Below are 16008 nucleotides of genomic sequence, written 5' to 3' on the forward strand. Positions count from 1 at the left end.
CGATTGTGAAAAAAAGCTTACCAGCTAGATTTTCTCAGTTCCGTGTAACACAAAAATAGCTTTATTGAGCAACTGCTTTTCCTCCCTGTGAGCATTTTCTGGGAGCCTACTGTGTGCCAGGCCCTTGTGCTGAAACGCTTGTGCAACCCTCACACCTGCCTCATTAGGGTTACTCTCCCATTTTGCAGATGGAGACAGTGAGACCCTCAGAGGTCCAGCCGTTTGACGTAATGGACTCCCAGCTCTGTGGGACACCTCCTCGGCAGAGGGTTCAGGGGACTTAATGCCCTGTGGGCCCCCTTGGGTCCCCTAATCATAGATCCGCGGTCAACAGCAGTGTGCGTTCGCGTTTCCCAGGTTTTGAGATGAGATAGTGGCACACCCGGCGGCCTCTCCCCGCCCGGGCACTTATCAGTGTCCCCAGGCTGTGCCTGACTGCTACTCAGTGTCGCAGACCAGGCCGGACACTGAAGCTCCGGATCCCCAATGTGGAAGCCGATGCGGCGCGGGTCATCCTGGCTGGGAACCCTGAGCTACGCCGGGGAACAGCCACCCATGCCGAGGGGCGGGGTGGCGCGTGCGCACAAGGTCGCCGCGGGAAATTGGAAATCAGCCGGCCGGGCCGTGGGGATCTGGCACAGCTCGGACAGGGGCGCGGCGGCTGCCCTGGCACTGCGGCTGCGGGCGGCCCTGCGGGAGGAGGAGCCGAGGTGAGGGCGGGGCCCAGGGCGGGCCGGGGCGGAGGGGCTGTGGTCCGGGTCCACTCAGACCCTCGGTTCGCAGGGCCGTGGCGGAGCTGCTGCGCCGCGGCGCGGACCCCAACCTGGTGCTCGTGGACGGCGCGGCGGCCATACACTTGGCGGCCAGAGCCCGGTACCCGCGCGGCCTGTGCTGCCTCCAAGCCCTGCTGCGCGGAGGCGGGGACCCCAACACTCGGTGAGGCGGGGCCTGGGCCCAGGGCGAGGTCTCCCGAAGCCGAGGTCTGGTAGTCCCGGAGAGGGCACCCCGTGGTCTGGTGGCGGGGCCTCAGGACCGAGGGTGGGGCTTGGGAAAGCAGCCTGGGAGGGTCCAAGGACGGGGGCCAGGGCTCTAGGGAGGCGCTAGGGTCCCAGACCCAGGGTGCGGTATGGGGTTGCACCGGACCAAAGTGGGGATCAAGGATTTGGATCTTGAAGTGGGGGTGAAATCTCCAGGGTTAGAGTCAGAGGTTCGGGTCCCGGCCCGAGGGCACAGGCTCTAGGTCCGAGGGCCGTGTCCCAGGCTGGAGGGCGGAGATGGGGGGAAGGGCCGAGGCTTGGAGTCCCTGCTCGGAGGCGGACGTGGAAGTGACCCCTTCTGCGCATCTGCCCCAGATCTGCAGAGGCGCTGACGCCGCTGCACGTGGCAGCTGCCTGGGGCTGTCGCCGTGGCCTGGAGCTGCTGCTGAGCCAAGGAGCGGACCCGACGCTGCGCGACCAGGTTGCGGGCCCCGCGCTGCAAAGACCGAGCGGGCCTGGAGGAAAGGAGCGAGGGAAGCGGGGCGGGCGAAGCCTCGGGCTCCCCCTGCTGACCGCGCTTCCGCAGGACGGACTCCGGCCGCTGGACCTGGCCGTGCAGCAGGGGCACTTGCACTGCGCGCGCGTCCTTCGGGAACTGGACCCGGGGACCCGGACCGGGGCAGAGACCCAAGAGCCTGAGCCCGTGCCCGAGCCTGGCAGTGAGTAGGGCCTGCGTGGCCGCGGGGAGCTTAATTTCTGGACCAGTCTCTGGCATCTCTGGTTGGTTCTGTGTCATGGCTACTGTCTCTGGCTGGCCCTCTCTGCCTCCGACACTCCCTTCTCCTTGTGGCTCCAATGCCCTCTTTCTGTCTGATGCGATTCCCGTCTCTCCTGTCTGACCCCCATGCTCATCTGCAGGTCTAGGCCTCTCTGGACCACCTGATGGGACACTGGACGTGGCAGCACTGCAGACCCAGCTGGGCAGAGGTTATGGCAGCCACATGGGCCTGGAGGCTGGCCCGGGGTCCCCCAGACTTCCTGCTGCCCTTGGGGTTGCAGACAAGGATAGGAGCTCAGCATCCCCACTAGGATGCTGGGACTACAGCTCAGATGAGTCCTTTGTCACCGCTGTTGAGGTCTCTGGAGCCAAGGACCTAGCCCCAGACACTTGCCCCTGGGCTGGGTTATTGCCCCCAACCAGGCAGGGACTCCTGCTTAGTGTCCGTCCCACCCAGAGGGTACCAAGGTCTCTGGGTGCCACACAGCTAGCACATGTAGCCGAGATTGCGTGCAGCGAGGCAGAACTGAATGCCCATCTGCAGGCCCTGACTCTGACCTCACCAGATGCTGCCAGCTTCCCGTCTTCCTCATCCACATCTCTCTCGCATGGAGGTCCAGTTCGTAGGCCCCCACGGACACTGCCCTCTGGACCCTCTGACTTCCACATCCAGACAGATGACCAGACATCTCTTGATAGTGATGTGGCTGCCCTCTGGCTGACAGATGATGAGGCGAGCTCCACAGGTGACAGGGATCCTGTCCCCTCTTGCTGGCACCTGCCAGTCCCTGCTATGTCCGACTTGGAGCTGCTGCAGGGACCTAGAGTGCTTGGCAAGAGTCCTGGCCCCATCACGCCCTTCACCCAGCAGTACTACCTCCAACGGCTGGAAGAAGCACAGTTGGCTCCTGGTTAGTCTCTCCTGGGTGTCCAGGGTCCAGGGAGCTTCCAGGAGTCCCCAGAGACCCCAGCTCTCAGTCCCACTTCCCTTCTCATCCCTGAGAATCACCTCTTCCTCCCTCTCCCTTGACTCAGTTTCTCTTCCCAGGCCCAGACTTCTCAGGCCACAGCCCAGAACTGGCCGAGGCTGTGCGGACAGGCCGGATCCCTCATGTCCAGACAGATGAAGATGCGCTTGCCCAGCAGTTTGAACGGCCAGATCCCACCAGGAAGTGGCGGGAGGGAGTCATGAAGTCCAGTTTCACATATCTGCTGCTGGACCCCAGGTACGTGGGGCAAGAAAGACCTAGAAGTGGGAGCTAGAAAATTTGGAGATTGATTCTTATTTGCTGTGTGTTCTTAGGAAAAGGACTGGCCTTCTCTGATCATCAGCTTTACAAAAGGTGGTTGGATGCAATTTAAGCTGCTGGTTGTCTAGGGAACAGCCACTCCTCTCTGGCCCTATAAAGTGGGGGTCACTGGACATAGGTTCATGTTGTTCTGTGACTTTGGGAACTGTCTCTGGGGCCACTCTTGTCACTTGTCCCTCTCTGAACCACCCCCTTCATCCAGGGAAACTCAGGACCTGCCAGCCCGAGCCTTCTCACTGACCCTAGCTGAGTGTCTTCAGACTTTTGTCCGTGCCATCTTCTATGTGGGCAAGGGGACACGGGCCCGGCCATATGTCCACCTTTGGGAGGCCCTTGGCCATCACAGGCGGCCAGGAAAACAGGTATGAGGACAAGGATCAGGGCCCTGCAGGGGCAGTCAGGACATGGATAGGTACAGAAAAGAGGAAATTCTGGGGCCAACCCCTGACTCTGTCCTGGTTCCCCCAGGCCTGCCCCAAGGTACGCCAGATCTTAGATATCTGGGCCAGTGGTCGCGGGGTCATCTCCCTGCACCGCTTTCAGCACGTGGTTGCCGTGGAGGCTTATACGCGAGAGGCGTGTCTTGTGGATGCACTAGGTGGGTACCTGGCATGTGGGTTGGGGGGGTCACATGAGGGGCATTTGATCTACTGGTTCCCTCACCCCTTCCCTCTCAAGGCTGTACATTTATTCAGTGAGCAAGTATTGAGCACCAACTCTGTACCTGTACATGTGCTTATTTTGCTTCATTGGTTTATCCCTGCTTGAGAGCAATACACAGTGGGTTCACTGTTACATACTTCTGCTGGGGGCACGTGTCCCCAAGGCTGCCCATGTGATCCCACCCCCAATCTCTCCAGGGATCCAGATGCTGACCAACCAGAAACAAGGGCACTGCTATGGAGTGGTGGCAGACTGGCCACCCGCTCGGCGCCGGCGCTTGGGAGTACACCTGCTGCACCGTGCCCTCCTTGTCTTCCTGGCTGAAGGAGAGCGAGAGCTGCGACCTCAGGACATCCAGGCCCGCGGCTGAGTGCTGGGGAATCGGCCATCCAGCCTGGGTAGAGATCAGGGTGTATGAATGTCCCATCTGCCCCTGCTGAGAGCTCCCCTCTCTGCTTTCAGAAGGCGCAGGCACATGTGTGTATGTGTGCGTGCATGTGTGTAGGGAGCGCCTGGGCAGATCCCCCTCAGGCTGAGGGAGGCCTTTGTTACAGGGAGGTAGGGAGCGCCCTGTCGAGGAAGACAGGTGGGGAATCAGAAGATGCCTTGGCCGTTTAGTGCTGTCTATGTGGATGGAGTCCACTTTAATCTCCCAGACACAGGCACCCACATTATGGGATGGACTGGGGGCTTCCTTAGCTACACTCAGAGTATCTGTCCAGCTCGAGAGCCAGGTTCCCTGCTTCCCAGCTGTGGGACCTCCGACCAGTAATTTATCTGTCTGAGCCTCAGTGTCCTCAGCTGTACAGTGGGGCAGGGAGAGGTCCTATCCTCTGGGAGTCATTGTAGGGATTAAATGAGGTCGTGTGGGTAAAGGCTGTGGCTCAGAGACCACCACTGAGGCCCCAGGTGGAAAAATCCCCATGGAAGGGGAAGTGGGCAGGCATCTCCAGGGACCGTTTATGTGATGATGTGTAGGCAGGGCCAGGGAGGTCGTGTGGGGGTAGATGTGAGAGACCAGCCCTCCTTGGGGTCGCTGGTGTTGCTTCTCTGAACCTGTTTCTTCCACTATAAAATGGGATTAACAGGCCAGGCATGGTGGCTCATGCCTGTCATCCTAGCACTTTTGGAGGCCAAGGTGGGAGGATCGCTTGAGGCCAGGAGTTGGAGACCAGCCTGAACAATATAGCAAGACCCTGCCTCTTAAAAAAAAAAAAAAAGAATAACCAGACTTCCCAGCGATACTATGCGACTTCAGGCTATTCATGTGTTCAAAGAGCTTCAGTAAAGGCCAAGCCGCCGTTCTGGTGAGATGTTGCTGCTGTAATGACAGCAGTCCACTTTTGTGTGTGGGGGGGTGTCATTTAAGTTTCTAAAAGTTTCCTCTTCAAAGGGCCCAGTGGGCTTAAGGAGTTAGAGAGATCCACCACCTCATTGGCTTCCTGTACTGCCCATCTTCATGGCTCAGCCAACCAAGTCCCGCAGGGGGCGGGCTGTGGCCTGGGCGGGGAGTCCACCTGCCCGAGATTCCTCCCCTGCCATGCTCTCGGCCGCTTTGGGGAATGGTAGTTGTTGTGATTAGAGGCCCGACCTCTGGAGTGGGTCTGGGCTCTACCTTGTAACTGAGGATAAGAAAACTCTCTGAACTTTCGTTTCCTTGTGTAAAACAAGGAGGCCTCCCATCTGCCAATCTTCTGAGAAAGCAATAGCAGTTCTCTTTATCAGAAGATTGGCGACTGCATGCCATCGCCCCTGGAATATACGAACAGGTCATTGGCAAAGAATCCAGACAACCCAAAAGATCCAAAAGGGATGGAATTTGTCTAACAGAGGGATTCCCAACCTTGGCCTTAGCAACACCTGGGGCTGGGTTATTCTTCGCGGTGGGGCGTGTCCTGTGCCTTGCGGAGTATTGGAGCAGCATCCCTGACTCTACCCACTGGGTGCCGCTGGCACCCCCACCCTACCCTCCACTGTGCAATCAAAAGAGTCTCCCGAGTTGCCAATGGACACAATTGCCCCTCCTAAGAACTCCTGGTCTAAACTAACGCTGGCCTTGCAAACCAGTGGGGAAAGGGCAGCAGATTCAGAACTGAAAGAACAACCCCTTCGTCCCACCATGTACACAAACCACCTAAATATACGAGCATCGGAATAAAATTTAGAGGATAGGTTCACGTCTCTTCATTAAAAAAAAAAAAAAAGAATAAAATTTAGAGGAGCAAATGCACTGCTTTGGGGCAGCAAAATCTTTCAGCCAGATACAAAAGAGAAAGGCAGATTTAGTGGTTTCAAAAGAAAAATCATCTTCACGACAAAGATGACCCTAAACCAAGTTGAAAGATAACATTGGAATAGTAATGGGTCAGGTGGTGGCTCATGCCCCTAATCCCAGCACTTTGGGAGGCTGAGATGGGAGGATCACTTGAAACTGGGAGTTCGAGACCAGCCTGGGCAACATAGCAAGACCCTCTCTCCACTAAATAAATAAACTGGGATAGTAAGAGGCACTGACTTCCTGGGTGGGGTTGGGTGAGTGGGATTCAATGAACAGATGGGCGTCAGGCACTCCACACAGTGGGCACTCAATTATGGCAGTTCTAATCCCATGTAAGGTGTTTACTGACTTTCACCTCAACCTCAGTTGGACCTCCTCTTCCCTGCCAGGGAAGGGCTCACCCCTTGGTAAGTTGCCTCCCACCCTGCAGATACTGCCCATACAGCCCCTGCATTCTGAGGTAGGGGGACAGGAGGACTCAAAGCAAGCCTGGATCCTGGATGTTCTCAAGGGCAGCCCTGGCGGGGAGGCACCAGCATCAGCCCAGTCTGCAGACAGGAAAACTGAGGCTCAGGGCAGTGAAGGACCTGCTCTGCGGTCACCAAGCACAGATCTGGAGACTCCGATTGTCACTTCTTTTTACTGAGTTACAAGTTGAGATGTGCAGGTTAGGTGGCGCCAACCCTCCCATCCCCCCGCCCCCCCCCACCCCCCGCCCTTGGGCAACAATAGCTCCTAGCGCCGAGGAATAGGGGATAGGGAGATAGGGAGGGTCTCAGGCAATGGGACTGGCCCCGAGGGTCCCTGGGGTGCTCGGGGGTCCCAGGATGAAGCATGGCTGACACGGAAGACAGAGAGCGGGGTTGGGGGCCTGCCTCGGCCCGTGCCTTTGGCTGGAGAGGGAAGGAAGAGGGACGTCTGTACAAGGTCGTCTTCTGCAGGGATCCTGGCTGCGGCCCCGAAACACCGATGGGCCTTGCGGGACAGAAGCAGAGAGTGGAGTGTCCACTCCTCAGGTGCCGCACCCCGCCCGGCCGGCCTGGGGCAGTCTCCCCGGCCGGGCCCCGCCCACTGGAGCAAACGGCCCGCCCAGCTGGTCCGCGCTGCAGACCCGGCGCCCTCCCGGCCTCATCTTCCTGTGGCTCTGCTCACCAAGCGATGCCCCGCCGGTCTGATGGCTACTTCTCCTCCGCAGGCGCGGGCAGGGGCTCCGGCAGAGTCTTGGGCGAGGGCTCGGGCTCCCAGAGCAGGAACTCGTGGAGCAAGGTGTTCACCGTCTCTGGGCATTCTAGCATCACCATGTGGCTGCCTTCATCTATAAGCTTCAGGAACGCCAGGAGCAGGATCTACAAGGAGACATGGGGCTCAGGATGGGCGAGGGCAGGACGGTGGGGTGAGGGGCCAGGATTCCCTGGGACTCCCCCACCATTCATGCATGGCCCACAGCACTGGGAAGTCCCTCCTGTAGTCTACCCTTTATCCCCCCAGTTCCACCCAAGGGGGAGCTGGAGGCTGGCCTGTCACCCTGCTGGAGCCAATCTAGGTATCATTCATTCTTCATTTATTCAGTGCCTACCGCATGCCTACAGTAGGATTTCTCAACCTCAGCACCACTGACATTTGGTACTGGACCATTCTGCCCTGTGCACTGCAGGATGTGCACTGCCTCAACCCACTAGATGCCAGCAGCAGTACACCTCACACACACATAATATGACAACTTAAAATGTCTCCAGACATTGCCAAATGTCCCAGGGGCAGAGTCACCCCCCAGGTGGGTGAGAATCATGGAGCTAGATAAATAGAGACAGATAAGGCCTTTCATGCCAAGGCAAGATTTCTCAACCTTGGCCCTAATGACATTCTTTGCTGGGGTCTGTCCTGTGCATTGTAGGATGTTCAGCAGCATCCCTGGCCTCCACCCATCAGATGCCAGTAGTACCCTGTACCACTTCAGTTGTGACAACCTAAAATGTCTCCAGACATTTCCAAGTGTCCCCCAAGGGCAGAACCATCCCTGGTTAAGAACCACCAAAGCTATTCTAAGACCTAAGGATCCCAAGACCCTTTCTTGGGAGTTTTTAATTTAAAGATCTGGTCTCCCTCTTCCAGAGGTCATTGGTTCCTTACACAGATCCCCAACTGTGAAGAGAGCCTTCCACCTGAGGTGGAATTGTTAACGCCTGTCCAGGGCAGCCCTGCTGTCTGCATCCTACCACTGACTCTAGATCTGAAACTCCCTTTTGCCTGGGTTGAGAACACTAGGTAGAACCATACTCAGAGACCACGCCCACTGCATAGGCCACGCCCCCTGGGGGGGGGTCCCCGCGGGGAATCTGGACGTGTGGTGGCTTCTGGGTACCCACCCCTACCTCGGCCATGCGCTGGTCTTCCTCCACCCGCACAAACTTGTCGTGCATGCCGTGGACGAGCAGGACGGGCACGGTGAGCTCGGCGTGGTAGACTTCGTCGCCCTCGGGCCAGTACTGGCCACTCATCATGGCCCGTAGCACAAAGGATGACACATTGAACGCCTTGCCCTCCTTAAGCAGCTGCTTCTCCTTGGCCCCTTGGCGGGCAAAGCCGGCCCTGGTAGTAGGGAGGCACCGCTGGAGCCCCTCATGCCAGCCTGGCCGCCAGGGGTGTCCTGGGTGTCAGGCCCAGCCCCAGTGGTACAGCCTCCCCTCCCACCCAACTCAGGGGCACTCACTTGAGGAAGCTCCAGGCCAGGCAGGGTGACAAGCAGTGCAGGACACAGGTGGGCATGTTGAAGATTGAGCAGAAGCTTGGCTCCAGCGCCGTGGGGCCCCCGCCATTGATCATGATCACCTTGTGCACCAGGTCTGGGTACTCGTGTGCCAGGAATGTGCAGAAGGAGACGCTGCCCAGAGTGGGTGGGGTGGCAGGGAGGATTGAAAGGTGGTGGTCAGCAGAATACAGGCAGTGAGGGGGTTAATGCCCTCCCCTCACCCTAGAGGCAGGTTCCTGAAGGTCAAGATTCTTCCTCTGGGGTCCATGGGCACCTGATGGGGTGAGGGATGGGTGGGGCATCTCGAATGGCCCAGAATTGTGGAATTGTGAGCTAGAGTGTTGAGGATGGAATTTATTTTGAAGAGAGGATTTAGATCCAGAACTTTCCTCAGATTCTTAAAGTCACCTTGACCCTCAAAGGGATAAGAAGGACTTATTACTAAGTGTTAGGAAAGCAATCTGATCAAATAAACCCTTCTGGCTGCCCTGAGGACGTTACTATTTCCTGTGTATCCCTTCCCTTGTAGGATCTTTTCCTGCCTGCCTCTAGGTATGACATACCCACTTGCCCTATGCAAGATGGAAGGTCATAGCCTGACCCCAAGTCAAGCTCCTCTTTCCCTCTAAGGTAGGAGTCAGCAAACTATGGCCTGTGGGCTAGCTGCTAGTTTTCGTAAGTACAGTTTACAATTGTGGAGGTTTGAAAAATGTTTTGTAAATACACAGCCATGCCTGGCTGCTTTTGCACTACAACAGCAGAGCTGTAAAGTTCCAACAGAGACTGTATGGCTTGCAAACTTAAAATACTCACTATCTGACCCTTTAAGAAAAAGTTTGCAAACTCCTGACCTGACTGTGCCAGTGATTACATGACCTTGGGCAGGTTGCTTAACCTCTCTAAGCTTCAATCGTCACATCTGTGAAGTGATAATGTGCTGACCTCATATGTAGATGGGTGTTCATTTAATTAGAGGAATCATTTATCATATACATCAACTTTTGGGGATACTTATGTAATCTTTTTAGGTACTTATGTAATTTAATTCTTTTTCTTGTCTAATTGCATGGGCTACAATCGCTAAAACAGTGGTTCTTAACCTGTCTGGCTAATCTAATCTTGCCTTTCTTCCTAGGTAAAGGAGCAAATGGGGCCAGTTGGCAGTGGCCAGGCCCCAAAGGCCCAAAGCCTTCCACAGAGGAAATTTTAGATGGTATTATCAGCCCTTCAAAGGAGAATGAATTATAGCAACCTATGCCTTTGTAAGTGCATAGAATTTACAGGACTCCAAGTAGCCCTTCCAGACTGCACAGGGATCTCCAGGGCAGCCAATTTGTGAATTTAGTCTAAGGCAGTGGTTCTCAGCGAGAGGTAATTCTGCCCACCAGGGGACATTTGGCAATGTCTGAAGATTTTTGTGATGGTTGCAATCAACACTAGATGATTGTGCTAGTGGCATCTAGTGGGCAGAGGGCGAGGATGCTGCTAAACATCCTATAGCCCCTCACAGAAAAGAATTAGCTGACCCCAAATGCCAGTGGTACTGGCATTGAGAAAGACTGCTTTAAAACGATGTGAAACAATAGCAACAATGACAGGAATCCCTATCCGGTTGCAGATGTTAATGACATTTTTCAAGGAGAAAAATCAGCATTTTGTGACTGGGTGTCCAGTCCCTGTTGGCTTCTCCCCTAATCCTCAGCCTGTGCCAGCTTACCCGTAGGAATGCCCAATGAGCACGTTCCGCTTCTTGGCGTAGCGCTTGAAGATAGCCCGCATGTCCTCAGCTAGCGCATAGAAGGTGTAGGCTGCGGCCACCTGGGGCGCAGAGCTGGCCCCATGGCCTGCCAGGTCAGGTGCCACCACCTCGTAGCCTAGGCGCACAAAGAAGTCCAGCTGCTCCTTCCAGATGGCCAGGGAGCCGCCGACACCATGGATGAAAAAGAGCACCACGTCGGCCTGGGCGCCCTTGCAGCTAGTGATGCGCTTCTCACAGTCAATGTGGATGGTCCTCTTGGGGCGTCGGGCTCGCCGCCGCCGCCCACTGCTGCCATTGCCATTGCTGGCACTGCCGGGGCCCCAGCGGCCATCGCTGCCCGCCGGGTCAGCCAGCTCCACCTCCAGGGCGGCCGGCGGCTCTCCGGAGCCATTCTGCCCGTGCAGGAGGTCAGCTCGGGGTGCCCGGCCAAGGTTCTCCACCAGTAACCGCCCGTTGCGGTACACAGTGATCCGGCGCTGGCAGCGGACCAAGCCAGACCTGTCCCCCTGGGCAGCATCTTGAGGTGGTGGCGGAGGTGGGGTGGGGGCTGGGGTGGGTCCAGCGTGCTTCACCCGCAGCACACGACCAGGTTTGACCTCCACAAAGGTGTAGCCATCGCTGGACTCGACACTCTCCAGTGGCGCTACCGCATTGGGGGGCGCGCCAAGCAGGCAGCAGAAGATACCATCCGTCACCCCGGTTAGCATGGTGTGTCCTGTGAGTGGGGGCAGCAGCCAGCTCAGGGGCCATATATCTAAATGGGACCCCTCTCCCCCTGCAGAACCCACTCCCTGCACCTGGGTCAGGTGAACCACACTGGGAGGCCCCTTTTAGGTTCCAGTTTGGGGAGGGCTAGAGCCAGCCAGCCAAGGCACCAAGATGTTCTGTTGGACCAGTACCTTCGTGGTCCTGCCACCCTCCTGGGCCAGCCTAGTCTATCCTCAGAAAGAAGGATCTAGACCCACAGGGTGTCCAGAGAGAAAGTGGTGGAGTCCCGGGCACTTCCCAGAGGAGGGGACATTGTGACAAATGTTGCCCAGCCCTGAAGACACCCCCCCCCCAAGCTGGAGTTCATACCAGTATGGCCTTGTAAGCCCATTCATTCCTGCATACATGTACTCTTTCACTAACTCACATATTCTGAGGGCCTCCTGAGGCATCTAAAATGGTGCAAATCCCAGTGAGCCCCCATCCAGGCCTTTGGCTCTGAATCTGACCTATGAAAGATGAGGCCTTGTGGGAGGGGCTTGGGGACTGAGGCCCCAGAAGGCCTTGCCCAGCTCCTGAAGACCGGGGTGAGCTGGGTCTGTTTCACAGAGGAGCAGGCTGAGGCCCAGACAGTTTGGGAGGAAGCTTCTGTGTATACCCCCTACTTAGTATCCTGGGTTCTGTGGTCTGCCACGGGAGCCCCCAGCAGTGGAGAGGAGGATGGAGAAGGCAAGGCCCTGGCTGGGGGCCTCCAGGCCTCCATCCCACTTCCTGGGCCACCCCCGCCCCCGTGGCCATGGCAACCACAGGCTGTTACATAACTTAAGGGGGATACCCGCGCAGTGCACCCTCATTGTCTAGGGCCTGGAGATAGGACCAACCCCGCAGCCCCCTAGCTTTGGCGCCGCTAAGGTAAGGCACGCCAAAGACCGGCCCCGCAGTGGCGCCAGAGGTACTGGAGGGGAAGCGGGCCATCCCCCACTTCGAATGGGGCACTAATCCCCCGATTGCGGAAGGCAGCGCAAATGCGCCGCGCAAGCCACCCCTTCCCAGAGCCTGGCCCCCGCCTCCCGGGTGCCTGTCATCCCTGCGGCAGGGTCGAGGCCACTGGGGCTCCGTGGCTTCCTAGAAGCCCGAACGCGGGCTGTGCGGACCGCCGCCCCCCACCCCGCCCCGAAGTGGAGGCCCTGGGGGCCTAAATCTCCCCTCCTGGGCCCGCCCGCTTCCCGCTCACCTCATCGAGGGCCGCGGGGCCCGGGTCGAGGCGGAGGGGTCCCCGGCGGAGGAACCAGCGTCCGCCTGCCAGTGCCGTTTACATGGTGGTGCGGGATTAGGGCTGGCGCGTCTTCGCCCGCGGGCGCGGGCCCCGGACGGTCAGTGCAGCGGCAACCCGCAGCCGCGGAACGAGCCGGCCCTTTAAGTCCCTCCCCGAGGGGGCGGGGCCGCGCGCCGACAGGCGGGCACCTCGACCTATCGGAACTTGCGGACTGACCTGACCTAGTTAGACCTCCAGTCAGAGGCTGCAGTTCTGGGATGGAGGCGGGCTCTGGGAGCAACAGCCCCTCCCCTTTTAGGGGCTCACCGAGGTGGGGAGAGGGATTGGGCCTGGCCCAGGGCGGAGATGGGGTTGCAGGCTGGGGGTCTGGGGGGCTCCTGGGAGTGTGCGGCTGGGGCCCTCTCGCTGCGAATGGGTTTTCCCAGCCAGTTCCTGCCTCTGAACTGCCCAGCCCCCTCCAAACGAAGCTCCCATGCTCTTCTCTGTGTTGCCCTTTCCATTCCAGAAGAAGAGATTCCCAGATCTTTCCAATATCAGGTGGGGAAACTGAGGCTTATAAAGGGCACAAGGGCAAAAGTCAGGCAAGGGGCAAAGCCAGGACTTGAACCCGCGGTTGTGTGATTCCAAGTCCTGAGAACTGTCATTCGCTAAATCTTTAGACGGAAGTTCTGGAGCTGCATGTAGTTAAGGAGTCGGAATTTCACAATCAGCCAATTTAACCGATGATTGTCACGACGCTGAGATGGGCCGGTGGCCAGAGGCAGACTCCCCAGCTCCGTGGGCCGGCCTGAGCCAAGGCAGGCCTCCAGGAGAGCCCAGAGTCAGAGGGCCCAGGGCTCAAACCCAGCCTCTGCCCTTTGCTGGTGTGTGACCTTGGGCAAGTCACTTCCCTGAGCCTCTGTTTATTTCTCTATGAAATTAATCCTCTCATAAACTTGTTAACAGGTAAAGCACTCATCACGGTGTCTTGCATAGAGTAAATGCTCAGTACGTTATTGGCATTATTATTATGGTGCTGTTTTGCTAAATGATGGTGGAGGTAGGCTTCAGAGGACAAGGGGTTAACCGCTCCTTGCTGCTCGCCTGTTCCCATCTCCTGGAATTTGCTGCCAGAGCTGGATTAGGTCCAGCCACCCACTCTTGCCCGCTCAGGGCACTCCCAGAAGACTACACAGTTTATTAACTTAGCAAACACTCCCCATAGCCTCCTCTGGGCCCACCCCGAGCTGGGTCATGCTGGGGTACTTGTAGGGACTCAGCCGAGGCCCAGCCCTAGAAAGGTCCCTGAGCTGCAGGCGAGAGCCATATCGAGTTAGTTGGGCCAAAGCAGGGGACAGGGTTGAGAGGAGAGGATTTTAAAGGATGGATAGGGGAACACTAGGCAGAGAAGAGGGTGTGGCTTAAATTTAGGATGCCTATGTGTAGAGGGCTTTGCATACTTGCTGGAGGAGCTGGATATTTTCCCTGGGGCAACAGGGAGCCAAGGAGGGTGTGTGAGCAGGGGAGGGGTTCAGTTCTGAGTGTCAGAAAATTCTTCTAGGGCCCGGATGGGGGCAAGATCGCCACGAGCAAGCTTGCAGTCCTCCAGTTTCACAGATCAAGAAACTGAACCCTGGAGAGGAGCAGAGACCACCCCAAGGACACCGAGCCAGCTTAAACTCAGGCCTCCTGGACTTCCTGCCAAGGGGCGGTGACTTGGCTTCGGCCGGGGAAAAGCTGCCAGCCAGCTGTGTGCTATCTGCCCCAGCTTCTGCTGGGGGTGGGAAGACCAACCGGCCGCTTCCTGCCGCTGCCACCAGCTGCGCCACGGCCACCCAGGAGCACCCTCTATCGGACGACACGAGAAAGAACGGCAACTCCCAGCAGACCCCGGGACATAAGAGAGAAGGTGCTGATCGCCTGCCATCTAATGGTCAATACGAAGAACTACACCGCCCCAAGGGCACGGACGCTCGCGCCGATGGTGCGCAGGCGTGGAACTACAACTTCGGGCCCCCAGGGCCATGTTTCTCCGAGACAGGAAAAACTACATTTCCCAGAAGCCTTTGCCCGGGGGCTCCGGAATCGCTGGCGGCCGGGACGGCGGGACCAGCGGCTGGAGATGGCTTTCTTGGCCAGATCCCTGTTGGGCCCCGCGGGTAGGTCGGCGGCGCTGCTGGGTGGCAGGTGAGTCCTCAGGGGGACCCTTCCCCGAATTTGGGAATAGGGCAGTGTCAGAGGCTGTTTACCACCCATAAAACCTACCAATGTCTTGCGCATTTATGGAGCGCGTTTTGCTGCCAGCCTCTGCACCGCACAGATGGGGAAGCCGAGGCTCAGAGGGGTTGGATTGAGCGCTGAGGTCAAACAGCACACCGTCTGACCCTTCTCGCCGTCTCTCTGCCTCCGCAGGTGGCTCCAGCCCCGGCCTTGGCTGGGGCTCCCGGACGCCTGGGGCCTCCCTGCTCTGCAGCAGGCGCGGGGCAGAGCACGCGGGAACGAGTATCAGCCAAGCAACATCAAACGCAAGCGCAAGCATGGCTGGATCCGGCGCCTGAGCACGCCGGCTGGCGTCCAGGTCATCCTTCGCCGCATGCTTAAGGGCCGCAAGTCGCTGAGCCATTGAGGAATGCGACGCTGCCAGCGGAACTCCCATTAAAGCATTTCCCTCGCCTCGGACCTCGCCTGGCGCTGTTTTTGCAGGAAGCTGGAAGAACAGGAATAGACTCGGACACGAGTGCCTTCCAAATCGTGGGGTTGGCCCAGGGGGAGAAGTTTGGATGCGAGTGGAAGTCAGACCTTGTCAAGTCCCTTTTTACGCTTTTTTGAATTACGAAGAATTTCGAACATATACAACAGACCACAGAATAGTACAACGAGCCCCTGTGTACCCAGTACACAGCTCTATTAGAAGCTGATCTCAGGCATCAGGTTATTTCTTCTGTAAATATTTCAGAATGTATCTCTCCAAGATAAGGGCTCTCTAAAACAATCACAAAACTTATCACACCCGAAAGAATTATCAATAATTTTGAAATATTAAATGTCTCATACATGTTCCAATTTCCATTTGTCTTATATGTGCTGTAACCTTTACAGGTCTGGAAAGGCTGGTGGGAAATGGGGAGGTTTCGAATTCTCCACCTGCCCCTTGGGGATTGTGACTTTGGACAAGGCCTTAGCCCTCTGAGGCTCATTTGGCTCCTATAAAGTGCTCGTTTCTCCTTTGCTCTGTTATTGTTGGAGTAATATTAATAGTAATACTTAGTAGCTTCCACTTAGCAACTTATTGAGCACTTGCAATGTACTGATTGCCCAGTCCTTGCCCTGGAGGGGCTGTCAGTCTAGTGAGGGAGTGTATTCGGACCCAGGCAGGGTAAGGGCTGGGAGGAGGATTGTGAGGGCGGTAGGAGCCCAAAGGAGGCGCCTGACTTGGGTTTGGGAAGAACGCAGTCAAGAAAAGCTTCCTGGAAAAACTGGCAGGGTCTGGAAGAACCCAGAGGGAGGAGGGATTAGGTAGGGGTCAGGACA

General features: G+C 57.3%; 3 protein-coding genes across 5 annotated transcripts; 2 read left to right on the forward strand and 1 right to left on the reverse strand.

The window, feature by feature from the left end:
* The first annotated feature begins 486 nt into the window (after nucleotides 1-486).
* On the forward strand, nucleotides 487-4851 carry ANKLE1 (ankyrin repeat and LEM domain containing 1). Of its 2 annotated transcripts, XM_045552948.1 has the most exons (9): nucleotides 487-710; nucleotides 784-936; nucleotides 1353-1458; nucleotides 1564-1696; nucleotides 1896-2666; nucleotides 2804-2981; nucleotides 3268-3427; nucleotides 3534-3663; nucleotides 3926-4851. In XM_045552948.1, the coding sequence occupies exons 1-9, from the start codon at nucleotides 487-489 to the stop codon at nucleotides 4096-4098; spliced, it is 2028 nt and encodes a 675-aa protein (XP_045408904.1). In that variant the 3' UTR covers nucleotides 4099-4851. The 2 variants fall into 2 exon arrangements, with proteins under 2 accessions (XP_045408904.1, XP_045408914.1); XM_045552958.1 differs by lacking the exon at nucleotides 3534-3663 and having other exon boundaries at nucleotides 3926-4032.
* ABHD8 (abhydrolase domain containing 8) lies at nucleotides 3793-12655 on the reverse strand. Of its 2 annotated transcripts, none has more exons than XM_045552980.1 (6): nucleotides 12457-12655; nucleotides 10473-11229; nucleotides 8717-8887; nucleotides 8379-8595; nucleotides 7159-7352; nucleotides 3793-4122 (listed from the first exon to the last, which is right to left on the reverse strand). In XM_045552980.1, the coding sequence occupies exons 2-5, from the start codon at nucleotides 11219-11221 to the stop codon at nucleotides 7185-7187; spliced, it is 1305 nt and encodes a 434-aa protein (XP_045408936.1). In that variant the 5' UTR covers nucleotides 11222-11229; nucleotides 12457-12655; the 3' UTR covers nucleotides 3793-4122; nucleotides 7159-7184. The 2 variants fall into 2 exon arrangements, with proteins under 2 accessions (XP_045408936.1, XP_045408926.1); XM_045552970.1 differs by lacking the exon at nucleotides 3793-4122 and adding an exon at nucleotides 6628-6981.
* Nucleotides 12656-14038: 1383 nt separating this feature from the next.
* On the forward strand, nucleotides 14039-15544 carry MRPL34 (mitochondrial ribosomal protein L34). The gene is made up of 2 exons (XM_045552992.1): nucleotides 14039-14664; nucleotides 14890-15544. Exons 1-2 carry the CDS (start codon nucleotides 14408-14410, stop codon nucleotides 15101-15103), a joined length of 471 nt encoding a protein of 156 aa, XP_045408948.1. The 5' UTR covers nucleotides 14039-14407; the 3' UTR covers nucleotides 15104-15544.
* Nucleotides 15545-16008: the final 464 nt, after the last annotated feature.

Source organism: Lemur catta, chromosome 1 (genome assembly GCF_020740605.2).
Source record: "Lemur catta isolate mLemCat1 chromosome 1, mLemCat1.pri, whole genome shotgun sequence".
In the NCBI taxonomy this organism is placed as follows: domain Eukaryota; kingdom Metazoa; phylum Chordata; class Mammalia; order Primates; family Lemuridae; genus Lemur; species Lemur catta.